This window comes from Mus pahari, chromosome 6, assembly GCF_900095145.1.
Source record: "Mus pahari chromosome 6, PAHARI_EIJ_v1.1, whole genome shotgun sequence".
In the NCBI taxonomy this organism is placed as follows: domain Eukaryota; kingdom Metazoa; phylum Chordata; class Mammalia; order Rodentia; family Muridae; genus Mus; species Mus pahari.
In genome coordinates, this window is record NC_034595.1 from 38,261,640 (window position 1) to 38,289,578 (window position 27,939).

A 27,939-nucleotide genomic window follows, 5' to 3' on the forward strand; every position below is an offset into this window, starting at 1 on the left:
CTAACCCAGGCTGTCCTTGAACTTGTGTAACCTCAGCCCTAGCCTCCAGAGTGCTGATATCCCCCAAGCAGGCACCATGATACCCAATTACTTTGTCAAATAGAAGGAACGACTCACAATTGCAGTGGTTGTGCCTTCATCCCCATAGTCGCCTGAATTGCATTCATGTATACTGTGCTTTCTCGGTTATGGTTCTCAGTTATAAATCAAGCCTGGAATGTTTGAGAAGGTGGAAAAATAGATGTAGTAATAGGATATATAAACATCCAGATACATTTATCTTTAGGAATATAACTCTTCTACTGACCAACCAGGAGTTTAAAATTTAATTTTGAAGGTATATGTGGAAAATATTAATTTCAAGAATATTCAGCAGAAACTGATTGAGAAATAAGGATTAGATGTTTGATATACAATTGATCTCTACCTATAGGAACTGAAAAGTTTTGTATGACATAAATTGTTCTTCGTTTATATCCAAGAAAAGACAAAGTTCCTAAAATGTCTTAGGTTTTTAACTGTTGACAACTGAGCACAATGTGCCAAGGTAATATATTTACACCTAAAATGTTAGAGTTGAAAATTCCAAAGTGGTGAAAATATACTTGGGTTATGTGTTCCATATGATGCCTCTATGCACTAACAAATCACTTCACTATATGGGACATATATATTTTCAAATCACCATTTGGCAGTGACATTTTATTGTATTATCAACCTTGATCTTTCACCAAAATAAAACTCACAAGATTACATATATTTTTAATCACTCTTGCTGAAACCAACTTAAACTATGCATTATTAGCAAACAGATTTTAAATCAGTTGGAATTCTAGAGCCAGCCAGGCTAACTTTATTGTTTCTACAATCTGAAGAGATGAAATTGGAGAGAATAAAGGCAATCTTTCACCTAGCAGAAGCAGTAACCAGAGGAACAAGTTAACTCCAGCTTTCAGTCTGTAGCTGGTGACTGAAGCTCACAGAGCTGTCATCAAATATCATGCAACAATCCGACAATTCTGGGAGATATAAGCACAGAAAGGTCCACCTGCTTGAAGATGAAAGTCTTCAGACCTGTGAATGGTGTCTCACTCTCTCCTACTCACTGTGCTGGGATGTCCACTGAGCGGATTGATGGACATGGTCCAGAAAGGCCCTTCTGAATCCAAGCAGCACTGAGAAATTAACTTCCTAGATGTTGAAGCAACTTGAAAGTCTAGCCTAGGAAGAACAGGGAACTGGCATCAGCAGACTTTAGGGTGGCATCTTGGATGGGTTGTTACTTTTACTTCTCACTCCTCTCTTCTCCTTTGGTCAGAAGGGGAGAACCCTTCTATTGGAATACACTGGGCTAGAACATAGGCTCTCCATTACTTTTGCAAGATGGGCTTCAGGGAGCCCTTGAGGCTGCTCAGTGGGTAAGAGTGTTATGCAAACATAAGGACTTGAATTCAGATCCCACTAGCACACAGAAGCTCGGCATGTCTGGGTAAAGGCACACCTGTAGTCTCAGAACTGTGGGGTGAGGGGACACGATTGCTGAGGCTTGCTGACTGACAGCCCAGCTTCAGGCTCAGTGAGAGACCCTGTCTCAGAGAAATGGGACAGAGAATAATGGAGCAGAACACTCAACATCCTCACATGGCATCTGCATATGCACTAGCAAACCCAAGTGTGACTACCACACACATATACTACACTCTCACACATACACAAACATACATGATATGTATGCAGCACTACATTTTTGCCTTCCTCCCAGTGCCAGGAAGAATGGGAGCATGGAGCCCGTTCTCATTCTTTCCACACTTCCCATATCAGGGCAGCACCTCCCTCCATGGTCCTTTCCTCCAGGCAGCCCATCCCTCCCCTTTCAGTCTGTTTCCCTCTGTGTTTAGACTGCCCTGCTCGTTAGTTAGTCATTGACATGTTCATCCTAGAAAAATGAACTGTGTTGATCACAGTTGTTGGCTCCATGTATTTCTGTCTTGGGTTCCCCCACCTAAGAACGTCCAGGCAACTGTCCCCATGGCAAATGAGACTTAATACACAGTGTTGCAGAGCGTAGCACATTGTTTTATAATTCCTTAGATTAAAACTTAGTAACTATGGAGTGCTTCTTAGTCTCAGCCTGTGGCTGCCCCATAGGTGCTTTTGATCTGCTGTGATTAATGCTCTGAAGCAGTAACAGTTGGGCTTTTGAAATCTGAGGGAGCTTACTGATATCCTGCAGAAACCTTGCCTTTTGTACCCCACTCCTTGCCACCTTGGAAGTGCCTACATGCTCACAAACCTAAAGCAGGTCCTTTTATGTAAAGCACAGGACAAGCTCTCTAGTAACTTACTGCCTCAGAGTTCTTGGAGGTCACCCCAGTTTCAGAAGGCTTTCCATAGCCAGAATAAAGCCCAAATATGATTTCTAGAATCTCTAAAATGCTATCAAGTAGAAAAGTTAGTAGAAAATGTCTTATTTATTATCAAGTTAGCATACACGTGTTGGATTTCATCATGGCATCCTTACACATGTCATTCCCCTCTGCTCTCCATTGCTCCCTTCCCCTCCCTGTCTTTTCCCATCTTCCAGCTACTTCCCTTTCTTCCTCCCTTTTCTGTTTGTTTTTATATGTTTAACCAATTACTCAACTTCCCACCCCTCTGAAAATCTATTCTTCTCCTTCCTCAATTTGTAACATATTAATATGTAGATTCACATATATAGATGCACACATGCATATATACACATCCATTTACAAGAGAGAGTGAAAGAATCCACATGTATGAGAAAATACATGATATATGTCTTTTGGAGACTGGCTTATTTCATTTAACATAATGATTTCCAGTTACATCATTTTCCCACAAATGCAATGATTTTATTTTTTTATGGCTGTCTAAAATTCCACTGTGTACATGCAATAATTTTTTAGCTATTTGTTGATTAATATCTAACTTGGTTCCACTTCCTGGCTATTATGAATAAGGTACTATAAACACGGATATGCAAGTATCTCAGTGGCATACCTAATTACAGCCTCTGGTTATACACCTGAGAACGGTCCAGCTAGATGATGGTTTTGTTTTCAGTGTTTTGAGGAACCTCCATACTTCTTTCCAACGTGGCTGCACAAGCTTTCACTCCCACCCAAACGAAATTCTCATCAGCATTCATTCCTGTTTGGTTTTAGATGAAGATGAGAGATATTTTGATTGGAGTAAGATAGAATCTTAAAGCAGTTCTAATTTACGTTTCTGATGGCTAAGGATATTTAACATTGTTCTGGTATTTATTGGACACTTCCTCCTCCTCCTCCTCCTCCTCCTCCTCCTCCTCCTCCTCCTCCTCCTTCTCCTCCTCTTCCTCCTTCCTTTTTCCTTCCTTTCTCCTTTCTTCCTCCTTCCTTCCTCCTTCCTCTTCCTCTTCTTCATCCTCCTCTTCTTTTCTCATCTGTCTTCTCATCCTTTTTAGGTGTGTGTGGTGTGTTTGGTGTGTAGATATGTGTGGATGCTTGTATGCTGTGGATGTCAGAAGATGAGTTTGGGAGTTGGTTCTTACCTTCCATCTTGTTTCTGCCTCTTTGCCATGTGATCCAACTATCTCTCAAGCATCCCGCAAGTCTCCTCTCCACCTCCCATCTCAATATAGGAACAATGGGATTACAGGTGCATGCTGCTGCCTCTGGCCTTTTCCATGGCCAGGAACCTGGACTTGAGTCATCAGACCTTCATGGCAAGCACCTTTAAGCACTGAGCTATCTCTCTAGCCTATTTCTTCTATTAAGAACTACCCATTCAATTCATTGGCTCATTTGTTGATAGGAGTTTTGTTTTGTGTGTGTGTGTGTGTGTGTGTGTGTGTGTGTGTGTTTAATTTTTATAATTCTCTGTTTATCCTTAATATTAATCCCTGCCTTGTACACAGTCTTCAAGGATTTGTTTCATTTTCTGTGCTATTGGAAACATGTTCAGAAATTCTTTCCTACCCCTATATCTTGAAGTGCTTCACCTGTAAACTTTCTAGCCCTACATTAAGGTCTTTGATCCATTTTGAATAATTTTTTTCTACCATGATAACTGAATTTTTCCCAACACATCTTAAGACACTGTCTTTTTTCCAGCATACCCTTGCCATACCTTTATTAAAAATCAGGTTTCTATAACTTTGTGGCCTTATTTCTTTGTCCTCTGTTCTATTCTAATGGAATCCTGGTCTGGTTTTATGCTAGTGTAAAGCTGGCTTTGTTGCTGTATAATTTGAGATTGGGTACTGTGACACTTTCAGCGTTGTTCTTTCTACTAAGGAGTCTTTTAGTGATTAGGGCCTCTGATGGTTGCATATGAAACCTAGAATTGTATTTTGCATTTCTATGGACAATGTCACTTGAATTTTGATGGGAATTGGATTGAATCTGTAAACCATCTTAATACAGCTATTTTTACAATATTAAATCGCTTTATCTATAGATGTATGAAGTCTTTGCATCTTCTAAGGATTTTACTGTGGCGAGAGTGCTCACCTGTTTTGTTAAATGTATTCCTAGAAGCTTTACTCCTTGTGAAAGCCGTTGTGAGTGTGATTTAGAAAATCAATTCTAGGACTGGTGAGATGGCTCAGCGGGTAAGAGCACCCGACTGCTCTTCAGAAGGTCCAGAGTTCAAATCCCAGCAACCACATGGTGGCTCACAACCATCCATAACGAGATCTGACGCCCTCTTCTGGAGTGTCTGAAGACAGCTACAGTGTACTTAAATATAATAAATAAATCAATCTTAAAAAAAAAAGAAAGAAAGAAAGAAAGAAAATCAATTCTAGCATAACACAGCTCTAGATCTTGCATGCGACAGTAAGCATGGCTATTAGTGTTCCCATCACTGTGACATACACCGGAGGGAAACATTTTCAAAGAACAGTTTTACTTTGGCTCACAGTTTAAGGGATAACAGACCATAGTTAAGCATCCTTCACTGTCACATGCCTGAGGTGAGGTGGGGTGTCATGGCAGCAGGACCAGGAGGCATAGAAAATATATTTTTGTCATTGTGGGGAAAGGCTGATATATCTTTGCAGGGCACACTTCCAGTGACCCACTTTCCTCCCCGCACCTGGCCATTGTACTACAAATCTATCAAAGGTGCTCACTGATTAGGAAATTGTGTTGTTGTTTAGACTTTTTTTTTTTAATTGGATATTTTCTTTATTTACATTTCAAATGTTATCCCCTTTCCTGGTTTCCCCTCCAAAAAAGCCCTCCCCCTGCTCAACAACCATACACTCCCACTTCCTGACCCTGGCATTCTCCCACACTTGAGCATAGATCCTTCACAGGACCAAGGGCCTCTCCTCCCATTGATGTCTGACTAGGTCATCCTCTGCTACATGTGCAGCTGAAGTCATGAGTCCCTCCACGTATATTCTTTGGTTGGTGGTTTAGTCCCAGGGAGCTCTGAGGGTACTGGTTAGTTCATATTGTTGTTCCTCCTATGGGGCTGCAAACCCCTTCAGCTCCTTAGGTCCTTTCCCTAGCTCCTTCATTGGGGACCCTGTGCTCTGTCCAATGGGTGGCTGTGAGCATCCACTTCTGTATTTGTCAGGCACTGGCAGAGTCTCTCAGGAGACAACTATATCAGGCTCCTTTCAGCAAGCACTCGTTGGCATCCACAACAGTGTCTGGGTTTGGTGACTGTATATGGGATGGATCCCCAGGTGGGTCAGTCCCTGGATGGTCCTTCCTTCAGCCTCTACTCCACACTCTGTCTCTGTGACTCCTCCCATGGGTGTTTTGTTTCCCCTTCTAAGAAGGTTCAAAGTATCCATATTTTCATCTTCTTTCTTCTTGAGTTTCACGTGGTTTGTGAATTGTATCTTGTTTAGACTTTTGATTCTCACACTTTTTGAGATAGGGTTGCCAGCTCCTTGCTGGCAGGACCAGGAGAGAGGAAAGAGGTCTCTGTCCCACCAGGGTCTCTCTGGGGCTGAGGGGAATGGGCAAGTATCAGTGGCCCAAAAGAAACACACTGAGCTGGGAGTCTTGTCGAAGCAGGAACTCAACTTTATGGCATCAGCCTCTCACTTAATATCAGTTCAGAACATAGGGGGATTTTTGGTGGGGTTAGATGATGTAGGAGGCAGGGAAGGGTGACAAAGGGTATGGAGTGACTGACAGGGCCAATGGCAAAGCTCTACATCAGCAATAGTGGGGCAGAGGCGGGGCCGAACAGGTCTTGCTGAGTCATCCTGATACGGAAGTGACTGAGACAGGTCTCAAAACTCGAGCCAGGCTTAGGCTCTCCCACAAGGCCACAGAAACTCGAGCCAGGCTCGGGTTGGTCCTCGAGGCCCAAAGCAGGGCCAAAAATGGAGCCCAACACAGGGTCTCACTCTATTGCCCACAGTGGCCCGGAATTCATGGTGAACCTACTATGTAGCAGTCTGGCTTCACACCAGAAATAGTCCTCCTGCCTTACCTCCCTGGGTTTGGGGACTACAGGCATGAGCTAGCACACCCAGCAAGGTTTCAGATAATTTTTTTGGTCTTGGTTATGGTGCCATGAAGTGTTCCCTATGCATTAAATTATCACATTTTGGCATCAGTAGCTCTAGGCTTGCTGGCATTTTAAAGGTATTTTAACAGCATTGGTAGCAGTTTCAGGATTCAATACTGTTCCCTTCAGCTGGCAACCAAAGCTCCAGTTCATGAGCCTTCAGGGGATATCTCAGATTAAAACCATAACAGTAAGCTCCATGCAGTGGCTTGTCATCATGGTTTTAAGAATTCTATATCATCCCCTTGGGAAATCACAGATGGAAGCAACAATATCTTGTGATCTGTTTAGTTATGTCGTCATACCATGAATTTGCAGATTTGGAGACCTGCCCACAGTTGGCATTGCATACTATGATAGAATGATTTGAATATCCATAAATCTTAAATGTTTCACATGGATCTGACCATCACAAATTAAAAAAAAAAATTAGAAACCATAAAAGCTTAGGGGGAAAAGAATAAAATGCTGTAACAGCCATGTCAGAGGCATGACAAATACCACGGCCTATTAAGGACAAAAACAATTATCTAAGATGGAAGAAAACCAATTTAGATTCTGGTTTTACAGTGTTACCTTTTAAATGATGCCCTTGCTTGGTGACCTAGGTTAATGTAACATCAACTTGGGAAGCATTCTCTTGTTTGAGAGACTCAGAGAAATCAAGGGTAGATAGGAAGAAAACTAACAAGCAGTAGGTATTTATATTCTGTTAGGTATCATTTGGTGAAACAATATGAGAGACAGAGAGCAAGAGAGAGAGAAAGAGAGAGGAGAGAATGGACAGCCATATATCACTTATAACTATATACAAAGCTCTAAGAATAGATCTATGTCTTTAGATGTGGGTATCTTTGCATATATAACTGTATATGGCTGAAAGCAACTTAGCAAGAATGTTGTGTCTCGCCACTTCCCTTTAACTGCATGCTGCTGAAATGATTCCAGACAAATGTCTAGGTTATTTCTGAAGATGTCTAGGGAAGCAGATATGACAGCCTCTTGGTATTTTTAAGTGTTAATGCTGTCAATGAGTTCTTAGACCCTTAGATATACTCGGCTTCACCATTCAGCAACCATGTGATCTCAGGAGAGTCTTTTCATACTTTTAAGCTCCAGTTTCCATTTCTGTAACTAGTGTTTATATAGTGATTGCCTCATAGAATTGTAGAATGAATGAATGATGTATGCTAAGTACTTAGCTATAGTACCTGGGCCATAGTAGACATTGTATATATTAGATGTTACAACTCCAGGCAATTGAATGAAATGTCTGTTCAGTGGACTAATTTAAGTGTTGTACACTCCATGAAAATCTCCAAAGGGTACCTGTGGACCATCTTGAGTTATCTACTCAGTAACCTTTGTCAGTCACTGCTCAGAACACTGTGCTAACACCATCTAGATTGTACAGGTGTCTGTGGGGATATTGTTTTCTATGGCAATAGTCACTATGCACTTTATGTATTGTTTCAACATCTAAATCACTGAAGAAATTAAACAGAATCGAAACAAAGCCAGCAGGAACAGAGTCGTTGATATAAAGACACAGGAACAGAGCAGCTTACAGAATTCTGGACACTAAACTGTGATGTCATACCCCTCTTTCACGAAAATATCTCTCCTTTGTTAAAATATAATGTTTGGTATTGGGTCTCTTAGGTTCTCTTTTCATTTGTTGCTTTGTTAATAGTTACCCTGTTACTCTGCTCTGCTCCTTCTAACACTAAATTATCATGTTTTCCCATCAGTGGCTATATAGTTTAGTAGCATTTTCTTAATACTATTTTACATTAAAATATAATTATACCATTTACCCTTCCTGCCCTTCAACTCTTCTCACGCATCTCCTCTTGGTCTGTCTCAAATTCATGGCCTCTCTTTCTTTAACATACAGATACATACACACAAAATATGTATGTGTATGTTTATGTGTGTGTATATATTCCTAAACATATAAATACAACCTGCTCAGTTCATATAAAGTTACTCATATGTTCATGATTTCAGGACTGAATACCACTTTGGGGTCTCTTCCCTAGGGAAGATTAGTTTTCTTACTCTTAGCATTCCTTAGTTACCTGTAGTTCCTTGTCTAGGTTTGAGGTCCTGTTAGATTTCCTGGTGTTAGTATGTCTATTGGTGGCGGTCTTATTTGGGTAAAGTTTAGGCATGTTGCTAAGACTTTATGTGTATAGGTTTTCTGATATTTCTTGGAGACAATGTCTCAAACTTCCTGTTCTTCTGGGTTTTATAATCTTTTCGTCCCCTCTTCACGATGATTCCTGAACCTTAGGTGCAAGTGATGTGTTTTGGAGGTATCAATTGGGGCTGGGTACCACACATTTTGATTGGTTGTGATTTCCTGTGATGATCTCTATCTGTTGCAAGGAGACATTTCTTTGATGAGGGGTGAGACCTATACCCATCTGTGGGTAGAAGGATAAATATTTAGAACATAGTTAGGAATTATGTGGCACTAATTGGTTCTCTACCAAATCCATCATTTCACTAGCTCCCATTAGTTGACTGGGGGTTCCAGTATCAGGCATGACTTTACTGTTGGTAAGCAGGTCTTCAGTCCAGTTAGAGAGCTCTTGGTTGCCACCATGGCACAGTTACTATTACTGTACTCCTAGGGTTGCCACACTTATGCTGATCATTGTTTTAGTTCATGGGCATCGTGGCGGAGTAGGATTATCTACTACTTCCCTCCCTTTGAAGCTTATATACTGCCTTCTGTTTCCATGAAAACCAGTCCTCAGGGAGGAGGTTTCATATCAGAACCAGCTGAGATCATCTCAGTCATGTGTCCAAAGAACATGTTGTTCTCAACATCTAGGAAGCAAGCGAGTGCAACTGCAATAGCCTGTGTTTAGGGAATCTCTTGGACAACCCTGACCAACAATTCAAAATGGGGTTTCTCATGCCTGGCGTTGGGGGTTTTGCAAATATTCTATGAACACTTAGGGAAGAAGCATTGTCAGCCCAGATGAGAAATTTTCATTTAAACCATGTGTGTGTTATGTAATTTTAGGTAGATATTAATAATTCATTGATTTTTTCAGATATCGTTATTATTTTACTCTCTCCCTTTTTCTGTATTAATCTCCCGCTTCCTAATTAAATCCCCCCATTTTCCATGTCCTCCTTAAATTACTTGTACCCTGATGTGCCCCTTCAATTTCTCCCCCATCCCCCTATGCTGGCAATGATCCCTGTCCTGGGTCAACAGTTACTCCAGGTTATAGGCTCACATTTGAAGATTTGAAAGTATGAACTTCAGATGAGCGAGGACACATTATGTTTGTTTCTAGGTCTAGGTTCCTTCAGTCAATATGATCTTTTCTAGTTTTATCCATTTGCCTGCAAGATTCATGATACTCTTTACAAGTGAATAGTATTCCACTCTGTATGCATACCACATTTTCATTATTCATTCATCAGTTAAGGACATTGAGGTTGTGCCCATTCCCTGGGTATTGTAAATAAAGGAGTAATGAGTAAGGCTGAGCTAGCAAGAATCTGTGAACTGGGATGCTGAGTCCTCTAGCGTATGCTAAGGAGTGGTAGAGCTGGGACATGTGGGAGACTTAGTTTTAAACATTTTCAACACTAATTGCAAGAGTTGCTGGACTGCCTGGTAGCATTGTTAAAGCATTTCTGCCACCTATGTTTTCAGAAAGTTGCTCTTCTCAACAGGTGTACTGAGAGGCCACAGGCTCATGAATTCCTCCTTTCTGGTGGAATACTTACTTTTAAAGAGCTGTGGTGCCCAAGTACAAACCCAGGGCTTTATTCACACTGAGCAATCACCCAACCACTGAGCTACACTCCTAGCCCTAGATCAAGTGATGCTTAACAAGACTGGCAGTGCTGTGCTTCAAACCGTAGCCTCTAATGTGGAATGAGAGTCCCCACCGGTCAGAGACCTCCCACCAGCTGCCTGTCTACACTTCGTCACCCCAGCACATACCCACTCTGCACTCTGGCCTGACAGTGTGATTTGTACACAGGTGTCCAGGAGGCTGTGGTAAGCTGCCTGAACAAACAGACCCGGGAGCTCGCTGATGAGAACCTGTGTGTGACCAGCCGACGGCCCCCGCAGCTCCTGAAATCCTGTAACTTGGATCCCTGCCCAGCAAGGTAAGGGATGTGTTGCTGCCCCTGCCAACCGGGAGCATGTGCTGAACTGGGTGCATCTCTCTCTGGGTAACAGAGGGACGCTTATTGTTACCCAGTGTTTTGAAAACCAATTAGCATCAGTTCAAACTTCTAGTCAAATCCACTTAAATTTAATTGAAAGCAGGGCCCTGGAATTCTATCCCAATTAATGGTCATAATGTCCAGAGGCTCCATGCACTAAGCAAATTTATGGCGTGGATGATGCTATGTGCATGTAGCACTCTGTTGCTTTCCCCTAAAGTGAAAATGAACTGACCACAGACTTCATGATCTATGCTACATTTTCAGCCCGTATGCCAAAGCCTTGAACCATAGTAATAAACTGGCTTTCAAATCACAGAGTATAAGGCACTGAAGCGTCTGGGTGGTACAATTGACCCACTGTGAAATCTGTGTGCACACAGCATACAGGTTCACTCTAGTATGCTTGGGGGGGGGGGGTGTATCAGTCCACATGCGTAAAATCAATTAGAGCATTTCATTGTTCAGCCATGCCTGTGTCTCATTATCGCCCAACCTTGAGTCTTTGCTAATCAATCCAATCACTGCTTTGGTCCATATGATTTTATGGTGTCTCGGGAAATTTGCCTTTTAGATACTTTTTTGGAGCAAACCCCCTCTATAATTCTGGTTTGGATGAGATATGTTTGAGGGACTAAAGCCAGACTCACAAATGTACAGCTGCATCGAGGAATGCTATTGGCTGAGGTAATGTCCTAGATATGAAAGGCATCGTGCTTCCTAGTAGTTCTTGTTTCTCTGCACACTCCCAGGACGACTGTGCTGCTTTCGGGTGCTAACAGTAGCTCGCTGGCTGCTAAAGCCTGTACGCCCATTGTCTTCTTTCTCAGCTAGCTTCAGTAGACTCCTTACTTTTGGACCTGAAAGAAGCAGATTCAGACCTTCTCCAACCATGTGACACAGCTCCATGGTGACTTTCTAGTCACCATAGTTGTTCCAAGTATTGATCTCCATGCCAAAACTGAGCTTTCCCTTCAAATATAGAAGTGACCTTGGCTGACTGTGCCACATCCTCCAAAGTCAGCCAGGGCTGGGCAGAGAGAAGCTGACAAAGAGAAGCTAGAGCCAGTGTGTTAAACCCCAAGCAGGTTCGTAGCATGACTGCTATATGCAACTAATTCCTCAACGATCTTAAACTCTCCACTGTCCGAGTGTGTGACCCTATGACTTTAGTTGAATAGAAAAGAGAACAAACTCCTCTACTTGGTGACAGTCTCCCATATTAAAAGAAGGCTGCTAGGCACTTGGCTAGAAGGTCAACAGGGTTGGATCTCATCCTACCTGTCACCATTTAGCTATGTAACTAAAGTTGCAAGTTGACTGTTCTGTCTCCCCATCAATGAAATTACTGGACCAGACAACATGAGGTTGCCACGCCCCATGCAAATATCCAGTGATCATTCATTATCCCATAGGCAGAAGTTTCACATAGCTATCAGCTCCTCTGTGTGTTGTCAACTGCTGTCCTTTATATCCTGCTCATTTGGCATGATTAGGAAATAAGAAGTGTCTTTTTAGCACATTCCACAGCTATGATGAGCTGAGGCAAGGTCAAGGAGTCAGTACTTGGATTGGGAGAAAATTGCTGGCATGTGTACCCACTGAATCTATTGGTTCTCCCGTGGGCAACTTTGGGATAACTTCAGAGCAGCCCTCTCTTCCTGATCCCTGTGGAGTAAGATGTATACACATTTGTTTGGTACAGATGTAGTCATGTGCCCTTCTCCTCCTTATCAGTCCAGTCAGAGGTCATTTAGATCTTCAGTTTATCATTCTTCAACAAGCTTCTGTGCTCCCTGTGTGTTTTGATGTATCTTATGCTGAATTCAAACTTTCTACACTGTTTTTTATGCTCTTGGCCTTTGCTGAACTCCACGTGCTTTTTTGAGAGAGAGAGAGAGAGAGAGAGAGAGAGAGAGAGAGAGAGAGAGAGAGAGAGCCACAGCATTCCTATGCAACACAGAGAAATGCTTCATGTCCTCACTCTTGGTGTCTGTGAAGAGACTTTGGGTTAATATATGCCTCCCTCCTGGTGGAGTTGTTGTCAATGCTCATGGCCGCCAGTGAGGAAGCGGCCAGTTTCACCTATGCAGGGACTAATGCTGTGGCATTCAGTGCACCAAAGTCCTCTTTCTTTCTGCAGCAGCTTCTGAGGCCCACATGTGGTGCTTCTGGTTTCTTCTGGGTGAAACCGAGTTTGTATCAGAAGCACATGTCTGACTTTTGCTTGTGTTCCCACATGCAGCTTGCAGGCCTGGTCACTCACGGCAGGGGAGGCACATTCCGGGTTGGAAGGACCTTTTCCAGCTTTTGTGGGTATTTCTGAGTATATATGTGTGCATGTGCACAATGCTTATCTTCTTAAAATAACTTTTTTAAAAAACAGTAGTTTCTATTGAAGGGGCTAGATTTTAAAGTCTTTGCTCTCAGCTTTATGTTTTGATCTCTCTCTCTCTCTCTCTCTCTCTCTCTCTCTCTCTCTCTCTCTCTGCTAGGAAACAACAGGTAGCAGGTGATTGTTCACCTGGAGGCCATATTTGTAATTAGCAAGGTTTAGACCGTACTGTAAATGGGAGCCTAAAGGCATCACTGCTATTTCTAGCACTTTAACCCTCTCTTCCAGGTGATGTGCAAAACGCCATCATTAGGCTCCTTTTCTTAAACTCAAGGCCTTAATTGTCAAACAGAAATCTAAATGTAATTATAGCATTTATGTTATCACTTGTATACAGAAAGGTCTACTCAAAGTAAAGAAGGATATAAGGTAAGCATTGGTGGAAGGGACAGGGACAAAGAGGTTGAGTGGTTGTTAGCAATGGCCAATGGAAAGGTTGGTTCTGGGAGGGCAAGGATCAGACTGTGGAGGATAAGTATTTGTTCCTTTTCAACCTTCCCTAAACTTGGCCATAAAAAATTGCTTACAAGCCGTCAGTGAGAGCTTTCTTCAAAGTTGACAGGAAAGCTATTATCATAGAGAAGGAAACTCTTTTGTGCACATTTAACACTAAGCAATTTGATTCTCAGAGGCAGTATCTCCTTCCCCAGAGTGCCATCAGTGAGCGTGGTTGGCCCTGACAAGATTTTAAAAAGAAGCCAAGAGCCATTGTGGGGAAAGAAACCAGTCTCTATTCCCAGTTTATTAAAAAAAACAAAACTTTCTGGGCGTTCTGATTCTCTAAGTAGCTCATGAAGAGACCTACCCTTTAAAACTCAAGGGAATATCAAGGAAGAGAAGAGGAAAAGGTGGGAAGAGCCAGAGGATCAAAATGGCTACTATGAGATAGTGTCTTTGGCGATTTGATGCCTATCAGGGATGCTGCCATCGTGACCTCTCAACAGTATAGTTGCCTGCACATGACCTGCACAGTGACCATACCAAACCACATGCCACTGTGTAGGGGAGAAAAGTTTGTAAGGCTTTACCTCTGGGTGATGAACATCAGGCGATCAATAGATGTTGAGGGGGAGAGAATCCGTTTTCTCTAGGGATGAACCCCTAGGAGGTTTTTCAATCCTAAGTGGTCAGTTCTAAACACATGCACATCCAAGCAGCACTAACTAGGCTCAGTAGACTCTGTGTGTGTGTGTGTGTGTGTGTGTGTGTGTATGCATATAAAACAATCTAACAATATTATAGAAGAGATCATGAGTTCAAGATGAGGTGAGGGGACATGAGAAGAACTGGAGGGGGAAAGAGAAAGGTAAAATGATGAGATTACAGTGAATTCAGACACAAAATTCTTAAAACAAAAGCTTTGTTTAAAACTCCTCAAGCACAGCAGTAGTAATCAGGGCCAAGCTAACCCTCCCCCTCTTTAACCAGCGTAGTCACTTTCCCTCCCTTTCTTGCCCAGAGAGAGACAGGCTGGTAGCTTGGTATATATGTGTCAAGACTACTTTTCATGAATTTATATGTGTTTGTGAACATACACAAATATACAAGGCTCTGATATTTGTAAACAAGATCTTACTGCATTTATTGCTCAGAAGGTTCACGTTTTCATCCAGAACTGCTCATGAGCTATGAAGCTTTCTCATCCCTGAGACACTAAAAAAGACGACGAGCAAGTAGATATAGACCTCTTGGGCCACTTATCACTAACCTTTGAAGGGCTATAGACATTTTTGGATCTTCATTTTCTTCTTTAAAATGGGAAAACATTTTATAATGCTGGGTAGAGTGAGTCACGACTACAACTTCAGTACTTAAGGGACTGAGGGCAAGCAGATTGCCATGGAATTGTGGTAAGCCTGGGCTAAATAATGAGTTCCAGGCCAGCATAGGCTACAGGGTGAGACTCTGTCAATAACAAAAACAATAAGATCTGTGCTGAGGTGTAACTCGGTGTCGGGATGTTTGACTAGCATGTATAAGGCCTTGGGTTCAAATACTCTGTACCCCTACCACACACATACACACACACACTCTCTCTCTCTCTCTCTCTCACACACACACACACACACACACACACACTGCTAGGTATAAAAACACATGTCTAAAGTTCCAGAACTCACATGTCAAATCAGGAGGATCGTGAATTCCAGGCCTGCCTAAAATACCTGAGCACCCAAGTCTGCCTCAAAAATTAAAAGTTAAAAACAAAACAAAACAAAACAAAAACAAAATCACAATCGTCACTCAGAGAAATACGTGGTCATCTTTTAGTTTAGCTGAGAAACAATAGTCATAATTTCCATGAAAACATGATATTTTTAAATTCAAGACTTAAATTCGATTAGATTTGAGCTAAGTCTTAATAAATAAGTTACTATCTCCCTGGTTTATAATAGCAGTGACATGAGCAGCCAAAGAAAACCAGAAAGCACTACTTTTTTTTAAAAAAAAATGTATGACTGTTATTAATTATAAGCATTTGATAGCTCGGCCAGTGTGTGTTGAAAAGATTTGGTAAATGTATGTGGAGGAGGGGAGCAGAGTCAGCAATGAAAGCCAGATGGCTGAAAATGAAGGAAATTCCAGGCAATTTCTGCAGCTTTGTTCTAACATACTTCTTAAACTAAACTTTTATTTCTGTGCAACAGAGAACAGCTGAGTGGTGCCGGGGAGATAAACAGTGGAGGGGGGAGCTCCTAATTCCAGGAATGGTATTCGGTCGCTTCCCTCTCCGGCTCCACACCCTCTGCACTAGCTCTGTTCAGTCCTAGGACCATTCTGAGAACCAACAAGAATAAAAGAAGCCGAGAATCCTTTTTTAAAGGGAGTGTTAGGGTCACAGAGTCCCCTCTTTAAAAGCAGACCAGAACACCCACTTTATTGCGCACTAACAAGAGCCATGCACACTGACAGCACGTGATTTTCAATTTCAACTTTTCTTTTATATTCCCTTAAAATGGCCAGAGCGAAAGGCGTCACCTTTTAAGACAGCCATGCTTTCTTTGAGTTGATGGAGCTTTCAAAGCATTGCAGGCACCCTGGTCCTGTATTCAGGGCTGCTATTTCAACATGCTCTCTAAAGACTGGTTCATCTTCTGCTGCTTCCCTAAAGCTTCCATACGCTGATAGGCTGCTTTTCCGCTCTGTCCCCACTAACTTTTAAATTCAAAAAGCAAAAGTACACCAAAGCTCACCAACATCCACAGACAGTGAGTCCAGATTCGGAGGCCATGTTCAGATACCTTTGGAGGAATAACTCTTACTAACAGGCAGTAATCTTAGTGCCTAGCAGGCTTTTGGCACCAGTCCTCAGGACACAACACCCCATCTTGAAGATGTCACCTGTTAAGGGACAGCCGCAAAAACAGCAATGCTTCCAAGGGAGCTTGAGGCCTCAAGGCCGACTCTTCCTCAAGCAGGTAACGCCCATGCTGAATGATGAAGCATAAAAGCAGGATTCATCCTGGCAAAGGAAAGAGGACATGTGTCAGACAAAAGGAAAGGACAAGAAGTAGGTGCCATAAAGAACAAGCAGAGGCCACACCCACAGAGGCCTCGGGTCCTAAAGCTGCCTAGACTGTATTTCCTATCATCAGTAGAGCTCAACGAAGATGCTTAAACAGGGTCATAAAAGGGCCAGTCTTGCTTGGATAAAGATGACCCGTGCTGACCACCCAGGCCAATAAAAACAGTGATGGTTAGCTTTTATTACCACCTATGTATCGCAATTGTTTCTCATGTAGAATCAGAAATGGTATCGTCTGTGTAATATTTTCATTGACACAATGCAATGCAAATGTCAGCATTTTGTTTGCCCCCCTCCAGTAACCTGGTATGTGCTGACTGAGCCTGTCAACTTGTCAGGGTAATGGCGCCCCAGGTAAGGGGATCAAAAAGGAAGTCATGATCAAGCTAGCTAATGTTACTTGATCACTGAGGCCCTCCCCGTACTACCCTCCTGAGATCCTTTGAAGATAAGGATTATATTTCCTATAGAATAAAAGGTTTGCAAATGAGAAAGAAAATATGCATAGGTTCTATTAGAAAAAAAAAAATAAAACCTGGAATCAAATTTAACACAGAGAAACATCTCTGCACAAAACAGAAACTGGCTTCCATGATAAAGAACCATAACATTACTGAGAATGCAATTTCACTTTTCATATGGAGCACTTAGGCCTGGCATTCAGGCCTTGAGGAGAGCTGTAGACTGAAATGGTAAGTGTTTTCACAATACCTTGATTACATTTGTATGTGTGCAAAGAATATAAAACACCCCACATCCCTCTACTTAGAATTTTATGATAATAGGAAATCCTTAAAGATAATCGGAATTTATCTTCGTTCAGTCTCCATTGAACAAGTATTTATTGCCTGTTTCCTGTGCCAGGCATTGTGCTGTGGTTCTAGTCAGGAACAAAACTTGCTTTGTTCTCTGAAGCTGGGAATGCCAGTTCTTAGTGATGGTCAAGGCCTGGCTATTGGTTCATTTGTTTGAGTTTTTGTTTTGTTTTCCTTTAGTGCTTGAATTCTATCTGGGGCCTTAATCATACCATACATGCTTGGTACAACTGAGTTAGCCTCAGATGCATATATTTTAAATCCTGATGTAATGATGAAACATTGGGGGATTTATAGTTCAGAAATCTTACTCCTTACAAAGCAGTTAACAGAACTAAAGCGGCACCTTGAAAGGGAAAACATTTTTTTGGCTTTCCCTACCATCAACTTAGAAAGTCCGGGAGTTAATGGCACTCAAAGGTTTGTCCAAGGCTTTTGGACAATATTTGAAACTGTAGCAATATTGAAACTTAAGGAACCCCCAAATTTAAGAAACTTAAATGCTTTCTTTTACAAGAGTTGTCTAGATCATGGTGTCTCGTCACAGCAATACAACAGTGACTAAGACAAATGCCAAGAAGAGACTTGGCAATGCTAAATATTCTGCATCAGAAAAGGGAAGATTCCTTAAAATGAGAAATAAAGGATGGGGCTTTTGTTTTCCTCATGGCCTGAGGATGTTACTTTAGCTCCTGTATGTCTCAGTCCCCCTACCTTGTAAAGATAATCATTCTAACAGCAGGGGTGGGGCATTGTAAGATAAACACATGAAGCATTCAGCTGGCCTCTACAGCAGCCAGGGAAACAAGAAACTTCTTAGTCCCTAAGCCTTATGGTCTAAGACCTTGTGCTTATTTTTCCTACGCATAGTAGTTTTCCCCAAAATTTCTTAACCAAGTAATGATAGAAACAGTTAAGGGAATCTATGGATAGAATATCCCATATCCTATGGAGACCATTCTTATTCAAACCACCACAGTGTTTGGCCTGAATAGAAAAAGTTGGCTATACGAGAAAAGGAAGCAGGTCTCTATAGTGTCTACAAGTTCTTCAGAAAGTGGAACCTATTGGGACAATACATTTGACATTTTTACTTAATCTGATAACATGTATTTTAGCTCATTAAAGCTACCACACCAGACGTGGTGCCAGTCTCTTAATATATGCTATAGTATTCAATTTCCCCATAAATTTAAGGTGGTCCTACTCTTGTCCTACCTTTATATATGAGCTAAGTAAGTCTTTAGATTAGTGGTTCAACCTGCCTAAGCTGCGACCCTTTAATATAGTTCTTCATGCTGTGGTAATGCACAACCATGAAATTATTTCATGGCTACTTCATAACTGTAATTTCGCGACTGTTATGAATTGTAGGATAAGTATCTGATATGCAAAACATCTGACGTGAGAGCCCTGAGGGGGTTGAGACCCTTGTGTTGACAACCACTGCTTCAGAGAGACATATAACCCCCACATGGCAGGTCCAGATTTGGCACAAGGTATAGGAGGATTGTAGGGAGAGAAAATTGTGGTCAGGATATGATGTATGAGAGAATAATAAATAAAATTTAAAGGAGAAAAGAGCTTGGGGGTCAGTCCTTCCCTTTATTGATGATAGATATAGACCTATCCATCAATACGGCTGCTGCCTTCCCTATTTCAGACACTCCACATACGCCCAGGAACTACTCAGGAAAAAGTATCAACATTAGTGGCCCGTAGCCCATGACCCAGCATAGATGGCAAACAAGTCACAAGGCTTTCTTTCCTCATCTCACGCTTTGAATTGGAGGACAGGGCAAGCTCCTGGAGAAGGCTTTCACTGAATGGGATAGAGTCAAAACTTCATCAGAGCCAACACTTCTCAGGGCAAAGCCAAACCCTTAGGAAATGAAGCGTGTAAAAAGAGCTCAAATAGACCTAAGTGAAGCCTCCAAAACCCAGTGCTGACTCATTAAGCATAGAACTCTTTCCCCTTAAAAGAAAAAGAAATCCTGAGTCATGAGGAAAGATGCAGCCTAGGCTGACAGTTCTGGAAGATGCTGTGGGCTGTCTTGGTGCTCTGAAGTTTTGTTCTGCTGTCATGACCAACCATTGCCCCAGTGTGTGCTGAAGTGATGTCTGCTAAAGTAATAAAGTATCACCACCTTCTGAGCATGTGCATGCATGGTCTCTCCCTCCCCCCCTCTCTCTCCCTCCCCCTCCCTCCATCCCTCTCTCCTCCTCTCTCTCTCCCCTTCTCTCTCCTCCTCCCTCCCTCCCTCACTCCCTCTCTCTCCCCCTCTCTCTCCCCCCTCTCCCCCTCTCCCCCCCTCTCTCTCCCCTCTCTCTTCCCTCTTCACAAAGCTGGGTTCCTGCCTCCTCCCTGTGCCATTCTTTTTAACACTTTGCAGTGTAGTGCCACCTCCTTCTCTCCTCCAGCGGCTTATTTTCAGCCACTTTGCCTCCTAACTATCCAGATTCTTAGCTGACTCATTTCTACCCATCTACAAAGTGCATTATTCCAGTTTCTTTCACCCTCCCCTCCCCATGCATTCAGTTCACTTCAACTAAATAATAACAATAATAATAACAATAATAATAATAATAATAATGCAAAACTGCTTAAGCTGACAACCTATGTTGTGTATTTCTCACCTCGAGCTTACTCCAGTCTTGAGAATATGGGTTTGCACAGATTAGGGTTAGGGTTCAGTGCATATGAATTTGCCAGCTGCTTGGCTGCAGAGAGCTTGTGTAACTTCAGAACTCATTTTCTTCCTCTTTATCCTCAAAAGGGCCGTTGTGAGGATATGAACCTTAAGTGCTTGGTGCAGTGCCTAGCATATATTAAGTTAACAGGTATTAAATCGGGATTTCACGGGAGGCAGGTTTATATATCTCTGTAAGGAGCAGTCCCTATTTAGAGGAAGTGGGCAATTTTTGTGGACTTCACAAAATTACAGCTCTTGAGAACGTCTGATCCAAAACTATCCCCCAATTAACTCTAGCCCTTGGGGGGGCAGCAATTTTCTGCTGACTAGAGGAAAATCCAGCTTAGTTCAGTGAAAAAAAAAAAATATATATATATATATTTTCAGTCTGGGACATAGATACTGGGACAGGCACTAAAACTGCACTTGGAGACCAGTACACAGACTAGCACCATGCAAGGCATAAGTGCCATGGGCGAGGCATGAGCAGGTACCATATCGGAGCTGAGCAAAAGGTCTTCTAATTCAGTTTAAGGAAGGACCTACCGCAAGAATTCTCTTATTACTACAGATGCAAAAGGGGTTATTCCTAAAATTCTGATCAAACATACTATTAGCATAATCTTCCACACTCCCTGAGAATCTTGAAATAGACCATTTCCAACACCTTCAGGATCATTTGTACCTGACCATGTGCACTTTTCACACTCCCATGTAAGCCATAAATTACTTGACTGTCCTGTATAAAGCCCTCTATAGTTACGCTTAATAACAAGGGAGGTGACACAGAAATTGTTGCTGTAGCAGAAATTACATCAACTGGTGAAAGTGGATCAAATCAGTCTACTGAAGTTCTCCTGGAGCTCTATCACTATGGACACCATCTGCCTATCACTCCTATCTCTCTGTGAGTTCTCCTGGAGCTCTATCACTATGGACACCATCTGCCTATCACTCCTGTCCTTCCATGAGTTCTCCTGGATGGTCTGTTGCTCTGGCCAGCTTTATTATGTCAGAAAGTAAGAGAGGGACTTAGCATATGAAGCATTTCATTTACCTCACGTCGCAGGGGAATTGTGGGAAACCATGGAAAACATCAGGGCAGCTTGGCTTGTGCAATCACTTACCGTGTCATCATCCTTAGCTATAAAGTCAGGGATCACGAGCTCTTGGGTTAAGGACATTTGACAAAGCTCTTTCGGCTCTGTGAAGCTTAGGGTTGTGTGAGTGCACGGTACAAAACTTATTCTCTAGTCTTCTTTGAGCCATCCCTTCATCCCTTGCCACATGAGGTATTGCAGAAGATCAGTTTTCGGGGCTCCCGCTGTCCGATCCATCTTCCAAGACTACTTCTAAGTGAGTGTCACTGGAAGCTTTGCCTAACGCAGGGGGTGAGGGCAGTGCCATGGACACATTTGTTTAGAAGTCAACCTTTAAATTGTTTTAACATTTAAAAAGTAAAGAAAGGGTCAGAAAAGCCTTGTGCTGGCCAAAAACAAACAAACAAACAACCTGCCCCACGGTTTCTGCTTTGGCAGAGGTACACACAGAAGGCATCTGCATGTGATTCCTGAATATGCCCTGGATGTACGTTAGGAAACCAAATTCAAGTTTTTAATAACAAAAAAATGAAGTTTGTTTGTTTGGTAAATGTACTTATTGGAGAAATTCCCCTTGACTTAAAAAATGCTCTCTGTGGGTAACAGACACTCTGGTCCTCACCCACCTACAACATTTTCCTGCCTCCACTCTTTCTCTGGCTGAGCAAACCAGGAAAATCACAGGATGTCCTACCCAAAGCTCATACAATTTTAAACTTCATGAAGCCTTGGGATAAAATCACAGAAGGAAACTGTTATAAGCAAGTTATTTGTAGATTTTTAAAAAAAAATACAAACCACCAGTTAGACAGATGCCATTTATCAATGCTCTCCTCCTGGAGAAAAACTAAAAAGGCACTGGAGCTGTACTATGGGGAAGAGCTGATGGAGAACCAGATCATCTCAGAAGATGCACCCCACTGTCAAGTTCAATGTTTTGCAGCTTTCTGAAATGGGAGTCCATTTGTTTGCAATTGGGGGAATGAGACAGTGAGCTGACAGCTTGGGGGCCAGGAAGGCCTCCTCGCTCCTTTCTCCTTTGTTACCTGCCAGACGTTTACACGGATTTGAAGGCACGTCCCAGGCACACCTACAAGTGTTTGTGTGAAAATGGGCACTGTCGTACATTTTTATCTCTAAATGGATGGAGGCTGATGATATAACCGACCTGTGGTGGAGGGAAGTGAAACCACATGTGGGTTGGCTTGACCCCACCTTGATTTAGAAGGGTCGGTGCTGTTTTCCAGCTCACCCTTGTTCACTTGCCATCTCCAGGAAGGTAGTTCTGCTGAACAAGATTGGCGAAAACTAGACTGCTTGTTACCATACATAGTTTGGCCGCAGCTGCAGATCGGATAGGAGAAAGCAGCTCCATGGATTGCACTCCTGACATAAAGGAAGGTAGCAAGCTGAAGTCTGGTATTCATGGTGATAATGTCTGGTTACAGCTGTCTGCGTTCTGAATTTTATAATGCTGTCTGGGCTATAAAATCCCTTTCCATATTTCTTCATAGTAAATAAACTATAAAGGTCATCCAAACATTTGTTCCGTAATTGCTAGTCTGCCACGTAAGTTAAAACATTTGAGGACACACGCCCCCAAAGCCCTAGTCTATAAGCGGAGTAGTGTCTGCAAAATATGTACTTCCTAAATACTAAATGCACTCATTTGCTCACAACACACATGCACTACTTGAAAATGCTGTTGCAGATACAGACTTTCTCTCCAAAGTCTTAAGTCCCATGCCTTCAGGTCCTGTGCCCATCACCTCGGGTCTATGCCTCAGGCCGGATAATATTGATGGAACATCACTACACAACTTAGATTACAAAGATGGAAATCCATATTTGTTGTGGGCCACAATGCTGCCAACCAATTTCTGGAATTGGGGTTCCTTCATTTTGGGTGGTTGAGGGGTGGCCGTGAAAAGAATTCTCACCATATACCATCACGTCAATAGTAAACGGTGACAGGGGTTTCACTGTTTACAATTTCTGTTTCTCTAAGAAATTAGAAATCTGCAAGAAGTTTGGTCAATAATCTTGTCTGATCATAAGAATAACCGTGGTGGCTGACTTCAGCTCCTTTGCCTCTATTCCCTGAACATGCCAGAGGTTGACAAGAGAAGGACACAGGTTAAAACTACACTAAATATAGGGCTAGCTCTTGCATCCTTACTAACTGTGTGATCTTTTTAAGATACTTCAATTGCCCCTATGTGAAATAGCACATAGCTACATCAGAGGCCACATAGAACAAATGAGCTAACGCACGTGACACCCTTTCAGCAGGACCTAGTAGATACTGGAAGCTAGCATGGTAATTATCATCATCCTGATTCTGTAGTAAACAAGAGCAGTGTCGTGACATTCAAACAGAGCAGCATGCTCAACTTTATACACCACCAATGGCAGCAGAGTCCAGCCCTGGCATACTGTGACCCAGGATTTGGGCTGGTGTAGTATGTTGACGTCATGCTCCCGAGCCTCCTCCATGGTAAATGAGATTAGGGTGCTTTGATGGTTCTCTCAGATCCAGTGCATTTAAAAATAGTGTTTCAGTGCTAATTGTCCTAGCAATAAATAGCAACATGTAAAATCAAAAACAAATGAGGGATTTAATAAGCCAATATGAATCCTAACCTGAGGTTTCTGTTTGCACAGACTTTAGACAGATACAGTCCCATAAACTATCCTGAGATAAGAAAATGTCTACAAGTAAAACACATGCTATATAAAGATGTCTCTGAACCTAACTAGAAAAAATAATTCTTGGTATTTTTGTGTGTATGGCAAACATAAAAATATTTATGAAAGTCATTTTCTTCATCCCCAAGTAAGGAAACTACATGTCTCGAAAGAGCAGGTACCTCTGTGAACAAACAGAATGTCAATGAAAATAGCAACATCCTGTCCTCCAGAGGTGTGTGTGTGTGTGTGTGTGTAGATGTATGTGTGTTCAAGGGTAACATTATTGTGTGCATATGTCTGTCTATATATATGTTTCTATGTGTGTGTGTATTTATGTGTATATCTCTGGGTATATGATATATTTGTGTCTAACATCTGTGTGTATACATCTTTTCTGTGTATGTCAATGTCTGCATATGTACATGCCTCTTCTATGTACATACTGTATCCATCTCAGCTCTGATTGGATCAATTGCCTCCTATAGAAACATCTGACTGCTTCTGTGCCCTTGTCTATCAAACTCTGAGACAGAGATAACAAGATGTGTCTAGGGAAAATTACAGCCAGGCAGCATAAAATAGGTTTATGGGCTAATAAGTCAGGGTGAAAGAGCTGCGTGAAGCTCCATGCCATCCTGTCCTTATGGTCCTATCTGAACCATATTGAGGCTAACATCTTTTGGGACACCCAGGACAAAAAGACCCTGGTCATTTCAGCTCTCAACTGATTAGGTATATCCTATCCAGGAGTGCCCCAGCAGCCGTTAGTTTGTGATACAGTGATCTCAAGTCATCCTTGTCCTAAAGGATTTGGTGACCCAAAAGACCTCTGCTTTCCAGTCCCTCTTATATACTCACAGGTACATCACTAAAGACAATGATAAATAAAAGACAGAAGTACCCAGGGATATAAGAAACTTTCTATTGAATACTTTTTCCAGCCCTGAGATGGGAGTTCAACATTTCAGTTCTCTAAATGTCTCCTTTCTTATACCTCATTCTACCTGCACTCTCTTTTGCTTACACCTTTGGCTGGCTACCACTTACATGTCAAGATTTACCATAGCACTCACTGACCCCAGATAGCCCTTCCAGGGCTTGTCTCTCTTGATGCCTAAGCCTATATTCTATGCTCTCACACTTACTGGTCTCACAGTGTAGACTGGGAACCTCAGGAATAGGGTTTATATTGGTTCTATTGATTGCCCCTTTACATGGAGGCTAGCCTACAAAGGTACTCAATAGATACCACTGAAATGAATAAGTAAATGGATAACATCTATCACATACACCATAATATCTTTATAATGGTCTCTCAAAGCCATTAAGTATCTGTATTCTAATTACTCAACCTACATACTTAACACTAGGCTTCGAGCAATGAATATACAACATGGGGACTGGCTGAGTTGGTTGAGATTATTAAAGTCCCACAAGGCTAGAGCATATATTGTGATGAAAGAGGAGGCACAGTCTTGTTACAGATGACAGCACCAAATCTCTGGACCCTGACACAAAGTGCTGACACAAGCATTCCACTTAGGAAACTTACAAATGTAAGTGTCCGGGTACCATAGGCAAACTTAACACTGCTCATGAGAACTAACTCCAGAGACCCTATTGATTTGCTGGGCCAACCATAACTGAACATACCAACTAGGTGAAGACCTCTAGGAACCATTCATTCCCCAGCCGGAAGTCTGAGGTGAAGATGTGAAGGATGTGCTCCCAGAAGCTGTAGGGAGGGCAGCTGCTTACCTCTTCCTGAAACTTGAGGATTTGCCACAGTCCCCTCCTCCTTTGTGTGGCCATATTCTTTTCTGTTCAAGTATATCTTCATACCCAACTTAATCCTTAATTCTTTAAGACCATTCATTTTACATTAAAGTCTGTCCTATTAACCTCATTTACAATTATCCTTGACAAAAACAGATCATACTCTAGTGGATCATGCTAGGGGTTAGGTTTTCCAATACACATTGGCACTGCACACAATTCAACCCATGAGAGGAATACAGTACTTAGGTTTATAGAGTTTCCCTGTGAAATACCACCTCTAAATCACTGTGTGTCTAGAGATGTCTGTCCTGACTTGATGGAACCAAATCATTTCCTTACCTCTAAACCCTGCATTCCAAATCTTGAAAGCTTTGTGTTCTCCTTGGAATGATCAGTAGGGAAGGAATGAACAAACTGGATCATAAGGTGGCCTGGCACTTAGCTCAGAACAGCAACGCAAATAGACACAGGGAGGGAAGGGTTTAAATTGGGCCTGCAAGTAGAAACGGGAAGACTCTTCAGGCAGGGAATGTTGGAAATAAATGTTCAAAGGTTAAAAAACAAAGGTGTGTGTAGGGAAGTGACTGAGCCCAGCAGGAGCTCACTTGCTTGAAGGAAAGTTTTTCTGGAAAAAGAAGAGGCTTCCCCATGGGAGTTCAGTGCACAAATACTCGTCCTGTAAGATGAAATTAAGAAAAGGAAAAACAGAAATAAAAACAAAAATGTTTGCATAAAACAACAAATAACACCATGTTGATTATTCCACAAATCTATTCTGTGTCTTTGACCACAGGAAAGCAACTCTGAAAGCTGGAATAAGAAATTTCTTTCTAGACAAGCCAACCAAAATATCAAACTCCCAAGAATCAAAGGGATTTTATGTCTGTACCTCTAGGCTCCCGGGAAACTCAGATCTGAGTTACAGCAGCTGGCAGGAAGCCTCAATTTTATTTCTAATTGTCATTTAATAATTGCATATATGTACTTGTGAGGCTCAGCATAAGAGTCTATTCACAGGCACGATGCGCCTGATCAGGCAGATCATACCAAGCAATTGAGATCATACATCGCTTCAGTTATCATGTTTCCTCATGATATGAACATGCAGAAATCCTCTTTACTAGGTATTCTGACAGTCAATTGCTATGGGCTATGAATATTCTGCTGTGCTGCATAACAATGAAACTTGGTCCTACTATGCACTGTGCATTCTGCCCACTAGCCATCCTCCTTTTTATTTTTTTTTTCCCACAACTTCCTTACCTCGGGTAACAGTTCATTACACTCTATTTTTGTGAGATCAGTTTATTTGACTTCTTCATTGTACATGGGAAGATGTAATACTTACCTCCTGTGCTTAAATTATTTCTCCTAATCTAGTATCCTGTAGGCTCAAGCGCTGGATAATGGATGACAAGATTTCATTTCTCTTGTGGGTAAATAAAAATAATTCTATCTCATTTTTAACGTATTAAAAACCTGAAAAACAGTTTGAAAGACAATGGCAACCCGGAGCTTAGATGCTCTAATGAAATCACACTGTATAGAGGTGAACAGGCATGTGGGTGTTTGGGACTGTGGCTGTTGTCACAGAGTAGTGTAAAGATGGAGAGAAGACACTGGTACTTTGCACAGTTGTCACAAGTCTTGGTGCTATTCTGCCTTTAACCCACTCCATGAACGAAGTATATTATAAGTTAATAACATGCCCTTAATGAGATGGTAAACAGATGTGCCACAAGCATGACTTAATCTCAAGAGCTATTTAGTACCTTAAAATGTCAGTTGTAGGGACTGGAGAGATTCTTCAGTGATTAAAGGCACTTACACTCTTGCAGAGGATATAGATTCTGTCCCCAACACCTACATGGCCCATCACAATTGTCTATAACTTTAGTCCCAGGGAATGGGACCTCTCTGCTGACCTCTACAGGCTTGCGTATGTACATGGCATACAGACATACGTTCACACACACATAAACATAAAATTAAAATAATTTATTAAGAGTATCAAACAAAGCTTAGCAAATACAGTTCGTAATGCTGATAACTTTGGTTTATTTTCTTTTGAGAAATGGTTAAGATGGTGAGGCAGTTGGCATGGTAAAAGCACGCGTGTTGGCCACACAGCTCTCATATATATATATATATATATATATATATATATATATATATATATATATATATATATATA

At 41.8% G+C, this 27,939-nt stretch overlaps 1 protein-coding gene across 2 annotated transcripts in view; it reads left to right on the forward strand.

Annotated features, from left to right (window-relative positions):
* Adamtsl1 (ADAMTS like 1) overlaps positions 1-27,939 on the forward strand; it is a 365,598-nt gene that overhangs the window by 216,420 nt on the left and 121,239 nt on the right. For both annotated transcript variants that reach the window (XM_021200231.2, XM_029540103.1), the window contains one exon: positions 10,557-10,686. In XM_021200231.2, the coding sequence (XP_021055890.1) occupies positions 10,557-10,686 (130 nt within the window). The remainder of the gene's footprint in view (positions 1-10,556; positions 10,687-27,939) is intronic.